Source organism: Lottia gigantea (assembly GCF_000327385.1).
Source record: "Lottia gigantea unplaced genomic scaffold LOTGIsca_1, whole genome shotgun sequence".
Lineage (NCBI taxonomy): Eukaryota > Metazoa > Mollusca > Gastropoda > Lottiidae > Lottia > Lottia gigantea.
The window spans coordinates 4,860,267-4,871,023 of record NW_008706746.1 but is presented as its reverse complement, the minus strand read 5'-3'; the positions used below and the strand labels follow the sequence as shown (position 1 = coordinate 4,871,023).

Below are 10,757 nucleotides of genomic sequence, written 5' to 3'. Positions count from 1 at the left end.
GCAATACCCCGAGATATTACATAAATACTGGTACAAAACAAGTGGTTGCCTAGCAAGATACATCCACTTCAACAATCTGTGTCAAATCTACTAACATTCTAAATTGTCAAAGATATTGTTGATTTGAACCAACAAAATATTCTGACATTAACTGTCACCTCTATAGCCACATTTAACATAAATTGTATTATTAAAATCAGATGAAATCTTTATAATCTCTATATTATTCATGAAAAAATTTTGATGCCTTTTGATAAGTCAAGGGCCATTTAACTCAAAATCTGTGCAACAAAAAATCATTAGATTCGACTTGACCAAGATTTTATAAATGATCACAACAAATTTGATTGAAATCAGATGAAAACTGTAGTCTCTATTGAGTTTACAAACAAATTTTGATTCGTTTTTACTAAGTCATGGTCCAAAACTTAGAAACCATTCATTGAAGAATCATCAAATTCGAATTTGACCAAAATTTCATTGTTTTAGATGATCAAACCAGATTTTATTTAGATAGCTTGCCAGGCAAGGTAATATATGCCCACTGGCAGCTTTGATTTTAAATAAAAATATTTGGCAGTACAGTACCAATTACCAGTATGAAATATTCAACCTTCAGACATACACTTCTTCTGAATTTTTTGAGATGATACTGAATAATATTACCAAGTTTCATCAAAATCTGTCAAGAATTAGGCCTTCTAGAGTGTTTACAGGCTAAAACTTGAACGCGTTTTTAAGAACAAGGGCAATAACTCACACTAAATATTTTTGGATTTTTCTGATTTTCAATAGGGTTCATCCTTGGGTGATTACATACACTCACACCAAGATTCCTCAAAATCCATCAAGAATTGTGCCTTCTAGAGTGTTTACGTGCTACAAGGCCATTAACTCGTACTAATTTTTTTCGATTTTTCTGATTTTCAATAGGGTTCATCTTTGGGTGATTACTAACTCTCATACAAAGTTTCGTTGATATCCGTCAAGATTTGTGCCTTCTGAAGGCTTTACGAGCTAAAATTGAACGAGTTTTCAAGAACAAGGGAAATAACTCATACTTATTATTTTTTTATCTTTTGATTTAGGGTTCATCCTTGGGTGATAACAAGCACTCACACCAAGTGTTATCAAAATCCGTCAAGAATTGCACCTTCTAGAGTGTTTACGAGCGTTTCAAGAACAAGGGCAATAACTCATACTAAATATTTTTCTTGTTTCATAACAAACAACCATACCAATCTTCGTCGAGATCAGTCAAGAATTGTGCCTTGTAGAGTGTTTACGAGCAATTGTGGACGGACGGACATGGGTGACGGCAATATTCAACATTCCATGTGGGCGTATAAAAATAAGATGAAAACTTTATATATTCCATTGTTTTAACAAAAAAAAAGGGCAATAACTCAAAAACTGTTCATTGAAAAATCGTCAATTTCGAATTTGACCAAAATCTCATCAATATAAATTACCACACCCAATTTCATTAAATTCAGATAAGAACTCTAGTGTCTATCATTTTCATATGCCAATTGTGGACGGACGAACAGGGGTGATGACATTATAATGTCGGTGATAGAAAGGAAATCATAACAAGTAAATTTACAAGTACTGTTGCCAATCAATCTAATTTCAATATGATTTTTAAATAATTATATAGTTTTTGCATATATTTTATAAAATAATATGTGCTCTACATTATACAATAAATAAAATAAAAATTAATGATATGAGGAGCATTATAAAAAATCGTGATATCAAATTATCTGAATAACAATATACAATGTACAATAACTTTATTAGTTTATTATAATATTTTAAAGGTAAAAAAAGCCAAAGAATTAAAGAAATATCAAATGTGAGTTGAATAAACTTAACGTTTTATAGGCAGCGTTATCATGAGAATATATTGTTTACAAAAAGAAAATATCATTTATCATTTCTTTTTATCCTTCGTGTAACTATAAATATTGTGCTTTTTCATTTTTTCAGTTTTATATGAAAACATATCCTTACATGTTCAATTTGGCTAAAAGGTTATAGGTTCCAGAAAGCCATTTATGATGGATGAAGCTATGGCAAGATATTTAGAAACATGATTGATAATGAGAACTTAAACATGATTTACAATGGTTTACTTTGAGTTGACAGACCAATCATATGATAAATATGACACTTTAAACTTTCCTGACATAACTTCTTTTAATTTCTCTTTTTTCTCTGATTCACCCATATAATCATAGACCCATTGTACCAGCTACAGATAAAACATAAAACATAAATGTAGCATTAGAGGGAATATGTTAAAACTGAGAAAAATATATAGTACTTTTATTATTCATATACCCTTGACAAACATTAATTAGATTGTTATCAAAGCGTTCATTTCAATGGTATATAAACACAATAATATGTGCAATACCAGAGATCTGCGTGTTTTGTTACATTTCAAGATTAAAATCCGATTCATTCTGAAACGGTCTATTGATTGCAAATAATAAAGCTGTATCAGCATTTTAAAAGCAAACATCTAGATAACTGGATATAATAAATAATTGTAAACATGACGTTAGTATGGTATATTAAATGGAAATTTCTTGTTATTGACAACATGCTAGAGAACTAGAGATTTTTTTAGGGACAAGAAATGACAGCCATACCTCTTCATTGTTTTTACCAAAGTCAATAAAATACCATTTAAATATGGAGGAGAGATAGACAGTCTTTTTACTAACATTTACATCACATCCATCTGGTCCATCTAAAAATGCTTCGGATGCTACTTTTAACTGTTCAATTACAGCCTAAAACAATAATCCATTTTCAATATATTCAAAGCCAAAATCGCATATGCATATGCATATAGAAAGAGTGTTGGATTTCATAACTTCTGACATACTGTCCAATATTTATAATGCTCTGTGGTGTAAGGGAGGTAACTGTAGACATCTTCAGAGGAAAAGATTCATGTTGAATATTAAAAAAAAAAAAATTGACAGTCTCAGCTATTTCAGAGCTAAAGAGAAACCATCAGATATTATCTTCCTTAAAAAACAAATATTGACTTTATTGAGGAGTCATAGAAAAGAACAAAAAAACAATGCTTACATCTGGTGTGTATGTTTTTATAGGTGGACAACTTTTAGCACCGCAAACTAAACCAAAATGAATCAAAGGTTCATGTTTCTCTAGAGCTACTTTTAATCTGGGATCATTTTTACCAAATGGATTACTAAACATACCTGCAACAAAAATATTCAGATAAACAAAGGGATAATGGATTGTAATTAACTCTCAATCAATAATCCATACATTATTTAAAGGTAATTTGTTGTGTCAAATTTCTGCTCCTCAAGAACATCAGAAAGGGAATTTCAATGCTTTCTGACAGTTAACAATTTTGAAGAACCATTATCAATATTCAACATTGTTCTTCTAAGATAAGATTTGTTATAACAGGAGAAATTCATCTAAGAAATCAAAACTCTAACTAAAGATTATTGATACACACCCACTCCTTTTCTATTTGCTCGTAAAACACCATTTTCTATATCTTGTAATGAATAGGAATGTCCACCTATTATATATTTAACTGTGTTAAAAAACTGTAAAATAGAACATTGTCCCTTCTATATATCTTTGCCCTTACTGTTTAATAGGAATTAGAAAATAAGCTTGAATAAGGAATGAATAATTCAGGCTGTATTCTTTGGCATCATCAACAATTCTTGATTATCTATGAAATTTTCAGAACATTATCAGATTGTTGTGATAAATTCTATCTTTTTTCATCAACATTGAAAAACTTTTATCTTGCCTTGTATCTTTGCCAGATATTAACTGGTGGTCCACGGCTAACATTAGCATGTACAACTAGAGCATTATACACATTAATAAAGAAAGCTAGCTTTTCTTCTCTACTAGCATCTACTATTTCAACACGTTGTAGCTCTTTAGTTAATTTTATATAATGCTTAAATTCATCACTTCCACCAATACCTTTATAATCAACTTTCTGTAACATAATTGATATACATATAGCTATCGCACAGGTTTAGATATGAACCTCCTGTAAAGAAGACTCATCAAAGATGCCAATTGGAACTGTGGGTCAAACATTGAACCCGACTGATTCCCTGCAATTGGTGTAAATGGATATTTGGTGCTTTTAATGAAACATTTTAGGTAATCGATCCCAACAACACAAGAGGTATCATTATCAATAAGCAGTTCAGGCTCCCCGACGTTAAAAAGATATTCTACCTTGCCATCAGGTGATAGAAAAGCTGCATATAATCTCAGTATTAATTTTCTTAAATCTGCTCCAAGCTCAGCAGCTGAAAGAACACATACATCTCAATTAAAGTTTATTAACCAGTAAACTATGTTTTTTCTCAGATTCCTAGTTACATCATTCAAATTGACACAAAACACCTTTTCTCCACGTATAATGTGTTGTCAGTCCATTTTAAATAAGTGATTAACTAGCAAAATACGCCCACTTCCCTGATAAATTATCAGTATATCAAAGGTGGTCGCCAGTCTGTGTCAAATAGTACCAAAAATCTAATTTGTACAAGATACTGTTGATTTAATCAAACACACATAAACTGAAAACAAATTTTGATGCATTTTTACTAAGTCAAGGGCAATAACTCAAATTCCATTTATTGAAAAATCGTCAAATTCAAACTTTACCAAGATCTCATTGTAATAGATGATCACAACAGATTTCATTAAAATCAGAAGAAAACTGTAGTCTCTATTGTGTTCACAAACAAATTTTGATGCGTTTTTACTAAGTCAAAGGCAGTAACTCAAAAAACCATCCATCGAAAATTTGTCAAATTCGAACTTGACCAAGATCTCATGAATATAAATGATTAGACCAAAATTCAGTAACATCAGATAAAAACTGTAGTCTCTATTGTGTTCACAAGCCAACTGTGGACCAACGGACAGGGGCGACTACAATATATGACCACATTATAATGTGGAGGTATAAAAAACATTTAGATTGCATTGAAACCTATAATGGTTATAGTTCTGGACCAATTCATTTCAAAGTAAATATCGCATCTCATTTGAAGATTTTGCAAAGATATTAAAATGCTTGATACCTGGTCTAGGTTTACAATCTGACATTCCACCACTATTTAAGGCATCTTCATCATCATCATCTAATAGTCTATAATATACATCTTTATCTTCAAATGTTTCTGATGATTTCACATTATGTCCGAAATGATTATCAATCAAGGCTTGTCCCATCTCAATAGCCTGTTCCCTTTCTGGAATATATAATTTAATTATGTTACAAAGAAATGTGCAACTTAACATATAACAATGCACATACTACTTGCCTATTGTATCTGTACCTTTGATCTTGCAGCTGTTGATGTGTCAATTGATCACACTCCAACAGTGATAAAAATTGCCTCAATTAGTGGGTATATTAGTTGAAGTAGATGAGGGATGCTTATCAGATTTATTTTCCAGTTAAAATTATCATTTAGATGAATTAATATTAAAAGAAGTCTTTGTGAGCTTAAAAATTGATATAAGCAAATCAATTTCATGCATAAAGAAATAAAGATATATTTACTCACCTAATTGTTTAGTTTTAACAACCCAATCAACAAAATCTTTACCACTGAAGGAGTTTTTATAAGTTTTTAATCCTTTTCTATGGTCTTTGATTAGTCCACTATCTTTTAAATCATGTACTAATATAGCATATTCATCTGGTTCACAAACAATCTCTCCTGGGTCTACAAGTAAAAGAATTTTATTCTATGTTGTCATACAGAATTGTATAGTAATGAACTTCAGAGGGTTAAGGATAATTTTACCATAATTGCATTTTAGATTCAATCCCACTCCCATTACATAATGTGAATATGGCAGTTTAGACTGTTGTCACTTACAGCCAAATACAAGTCGTAACATTTCCAACTGCAGTTGTATTATAATATCTTAAACTGTATGTTACCATACAGTGGGTCTACATTCCAACAGTATGCCACTAATAAGGGGCACTAAAACTGGTGCAGGTGATGGTTCATACCTGTAAAATGCTGATCTAGGGACATTAGAACAATGGTGTTTCTCTGGAGAATATAGAATAACAGAGGTTAACAACAATAGTACCTACCTGCAGAGTGTTGAGCAGTGCTAGGATCAGGTGGTACAGGAGCATCTGATTGAGATTCATTATTCTTCACTTCTTCTATTAGTTTCTTAAGTTCTTCTTTATTCTTTATCTATAACAATCACAACTTTTCAAGGGATGCAGTCTTTCAAACATACATTTAATCAACAGCTAGAATTTTCATTTTTCACTTTACAGATTGCAATTTAGACATCAGATGCGCCTATGATTAAATTAAAATGCATTAGTGTAAGTCAACCTATCAATTTAAAGGGTGGTAAGGGGGGCCTGGATATGTTCATTAATGCATTTCTCTCCAATCATATTTTAATTTTTACAAAGGCCAAACATTTCAACTCTAAATATAATCTTGAAGCTTAAGTTTTGATCTGTTAGATGCTTAGTTAAAATTTAGGAGAGCATATCCCTTTAATTGTAGTATACTTTTTCACTTGTTATCTTTTAATTGTCAATCATGGGACTAGTGATCAGATGCCTTAATATAGGTTAAAATTTGATTAAATAATGGAAGGCTTACTCTACTATCAATCACACACGGTCCAGGCCCGTAACTAGCCCAGGGTCTTGGATCGGGTCAAAAGTGGGGTTCATCAATATTGACTCAACATGTCTATCAAGCTATCTGAATGTTTCAGAGAGGGGCCAAAATTTTCTTATGGGGGGGCTGGCCTCCCCTTGCCTCCCTTTAGCTACGGGCCTGACGCGGCCTCATGCACATACATCTGTGAATTGATCAAATGATTTAGTGATTTTTAATTATACTTTTAAAGTAGATATCATGAGTAAAGAATCGTAATTTAGGCTAGTCAGAGCACTTTAATTATAAAATAATTAATTACTTACCACAGCTTGCAGATCATCATTTCCACCAATATGTTTATTATTAAAAAATATCTGAGGTACAGTTTTCTTGCCAGTTTTAGCTTGAAATTCTTCTCTACATTGAGGGTATAGATCTAAACTGATGTCTGTGTAGGGTAGGTTATGTTCTTGTAAGGAATTCTTAGCTCTCATACAGTGAGGGCAACCCATGATAGAATACACTATAATCCTGCCCTTTAGCTCCATAGTTGGTGAATGTTGATAGAAAGGCTTGGAATTTACACTTAATAAAGCTACTGGGGTATAAGTTAATAATTTTGTAGAAGATTTGAAAATCCACCTGAGCCCAGAATTTGACTTCCTTAAAACAGGATTGAAAAACTGCAATGTCATGTATTGGAATGTATTGCGTAGCCACAGTAACGACATTAATAATAAAATGACTGGTTTTTATTCATAAAGTTTACTATCTAGATCATTATAGTATAGTGTCTCTATATACATTACATGTTTAGTCTAATGACAGTAATCAATGACTTGACATTCCTGCCCATTCAACGATAAAATTGGGCGTGGCAGTTGTTGATCTAAGGGAGATAACTGTATTAAGACCACATGGACTTCTCCAAAAGGTTTCATCACAGAATTGTATACAGTTCTATGGTTTCATAGCCTACCAGCCAATTTCATCACGGTTGTTAGCAGGTTACAGTTCCATAGCCAAACAGTCACATGAAAATTCACCTTTACAGAAATTGTTGAATCATCTTCCCTCGTCAACATATTCCTGTCCCTTCTATGAAATAAGCTTATTCTACAGCACATTTATTAATCTCGGTTATTTGATTCACAGAAGCCTATTAATTTAACATACAGGCCTTTACCAGCAAGGATTGTTTGATAGTATAGCTTTTGCTTGAAGTTTTTATACCTAACCGTTGATGATTATTTTTAGAAAAGTGAAAATCAGTCTACAGATGAATTCTAAAAAGATTCTCAGATTTTCTTTCTGTATTATATATAAAATATAGTATGACAATAGGCATCAAGGTGAAGACTACAGTCTAAACTAGGGGAGGTCTTCAAAGTGTAGATAACAATAACACTGTTTAAGTTGTTATTTCAAATATTTTAATGTACAATTGTGTTCTTTATGCATAATAATAATAGTAATAATTGATAAATACAATATACCTAAAGCACTATTTAATAAAATCAAATAATCAAAGAAAAGAGGATTTACCCAACTTCAAATAAAGATGTAGGTTTTTTTTAAATTAAGCCTGATTTTTAAAATTAAGCCTGATTTCATGTAAAGGAGGGTCCAAGATCAGCTGATATTTAACATCATCTCATCAGATCTTTCCCAGTCAATATCAGCTTTAAGCTTAACTCAAGTAACCAAATAACAAGAGCACTCTACTGAATTGTAACAATTAAGATGATTTTAGAGGGAAAGTTACAGCAACTTTTCATTTATTAGGGCAAGTTGACAAAAACCAGTGATTCTCTCAAATACCACATGCCAGCAGCTGCTAGTCAGTGAAAATTGAGATGCTCTCATATTGTGACAGTCTATAGGTCAATCTTCATGTTCACACTGTGCAGGTTCAATTCATCAGACCTATTGCTGTCATTTTTACACTATTCTCAAAAACAAAATCCTTCAAAAATAACAAAGGTCTACATTAAACTTTTCATTAACATACCCTGAAAACAAATTTTCTATTGGAATTAGATAGCTTTTTCAGACTTAGTTCTGTGTTAAGGCATTGACCAATTCAACGCCAACTTTTTTTTTTCTGTTCAAAGACTGAAAAGATAGATAACATTAGATTCCTCAAAAACTCAGAGAGTGATAAATCCCTCAGTCCCTTTGTCAAACTAAGTTTTAATAGAAGTTGGCCACTGGTAAATAGTAAAAGCCTAATCAGTTTAAAATCTTCATTCCTTCATATAATTCTAGGGTGAATTATACCAAGTCAAAACTGTACTAATTCACAATAACTTTCAAACTTGACATAGATATCTGATATTTCACAACAAATATATCAGCACAATCCACAATGTAAATAAAATTGTCTAATTCATGACAAAGATTTCAGCAAAAAAAATATTACTAGCTCACAAAAAAGGTGATAAGCGTGGTTTCATCATGTATTTAATTTCAGATAAAAAAAAAAGTTGAAATTTTCCTTTTTGTAGGAAAAATATGCTCCTTTAGATTGGCATTTATCGACTTTGACAATTGATCAAAATAATTTCTAAGACAATATTCTATAGTTTTCACACAAATGGAAAGATTTCAAGATAAGCAAAAATAATCTTTGAAGGCTGACCAGAGAATACTTTAATGAATAACTATGTATGGGTAAATATTGTTTAAATTTGCCATATAATCATACAGTTATTACAATTGTATGCAACATAACTTTAGCAAAATAATTTTGAAATTAATAATAATTTGAAAAATGATTAACATAAAATCTGATGGCACATATCTAGTTACAAAATAAATAATATATTTTTGAAATATCATTTTATATATATAACAAAAGCACATCAACAAAAGAATTAACGCAATGATCTTTTTTATTAGTAATACTTTTTTTGTTAAATCAATTCCAAAACCTATTTTCTAACCTATAGCTGTATCAAGATATTATACCAAATACCACAGTTTTACCATCTAGTACTCCAAAATTGCAAATATTTTATTCATATTATTGTCATAATCCAATTTTTCATGAATGTGATTTTATATAATTATTTATTTATTGAGCAACTTAAACCAATATGTCCCCAAGACCAATCTAATGCCTTACAGGTCTACCAGATGTTAATAGTTATATATTAGACAAATAATATTATCTATAAACCTAACCTTATACTAAAAGAACACAATTTAAGATACTGTTTAAGATGTACATAAAGATATCTACATTAATAATAATAAAGATGGTTCTGTACACAGCATATAATAGGTTATTTTACAATTAATCACTGGAAGCAAAAAAAAACTCTACAATATATCATAGTATGATTCAAATGGGAAATGGTTGGATTCACTCAATACCATGTCTTAAGCAGTATCTGAACTGAACTGAGATATGTCATAATGTAAAACTATGTGATCTGAATTAAGATTAGACTTGGTATTCCATTTCAGGAGAAAAACAAGTTTAAATTTGACCTCTAATAAAACCTTTTCATTTAAAGTAGTTTTCAGAGTTTGAGCAAACATTATTTTAATTTTGTATCATTAGTTCAATAAAGTCTTCTTTACAACACCACTCTCAAGTTCTTTGGCCTGATGCAAAGCACAAAGCACTAACTTTATCTTTTTTCCTTCTTCATAAAGTTATAAGATCCTCACTGTGTATTCACATTGTTCAGCCAAAGTTTAAAGAAATTGCTATTGAGAGAATCATAGTGTACAATGAAATATGAAATACAATGGACAAATCACTTTTCTAAAAGTTTTTCTTAAAAATATCATTATGTACACACTGACCAAAGACAATGAGCCAAAGCTGTGATGAAAAAGTAACATTGCAGTCAATCATAGACAAAACCAGTCTCCAGTTTTTAAGAAAATAATGCAAAATTTTTTGTTATATTTTTTATATTTTGTGATAACTGTACCCTTATATATAACTTCCAATACACAAAAAAGGGAAGCCTAAAAGTCGCTATTATCTGTTACACACCCCAAATATTTTACAGTTTGTTCTTTATACTCAGAATTTCGCAAGCTAATCTA

At 30.9% G+C, this 10,757-nt stretch overlaps 1 protein-coding gene across 1 annotated transcript; it reads right to left on the bottom strand.

The window, feature by feature from the left end:
* Positions 1-1,604: 1,604 nt before the first annotated feature.
* Positions 1,605-7,240, bottom strand: LOTGIDRAFT_227994 (hypothetical protein; the record flags this gene model as incomplete). The annotated part of the gene is made up of 11 exons (XM_009045669.1): positions 1,605-2,257; positions 2,661-2,804; positions 2,896-2,949; positions 3,109-3,242; positions 3,512-3,605; positions 3,842-4,015; positions 4,264-4,337; positions 5,121-5,291; positions 5,610-5,771; positions 6,155-6,263; positions 7,016-7,240. 11 exons carry the CDS (start codon positions 7,238-7,240, stop codon positions 2,135-2,137), a joined length of 1,464 nt encoding a protein of 487 aa, XP_009043917.1. The 3' UTR covers positions 1,605-2,134.
* Positions 7,241-10,757: the final 3,517 nt, after the last annotated feature.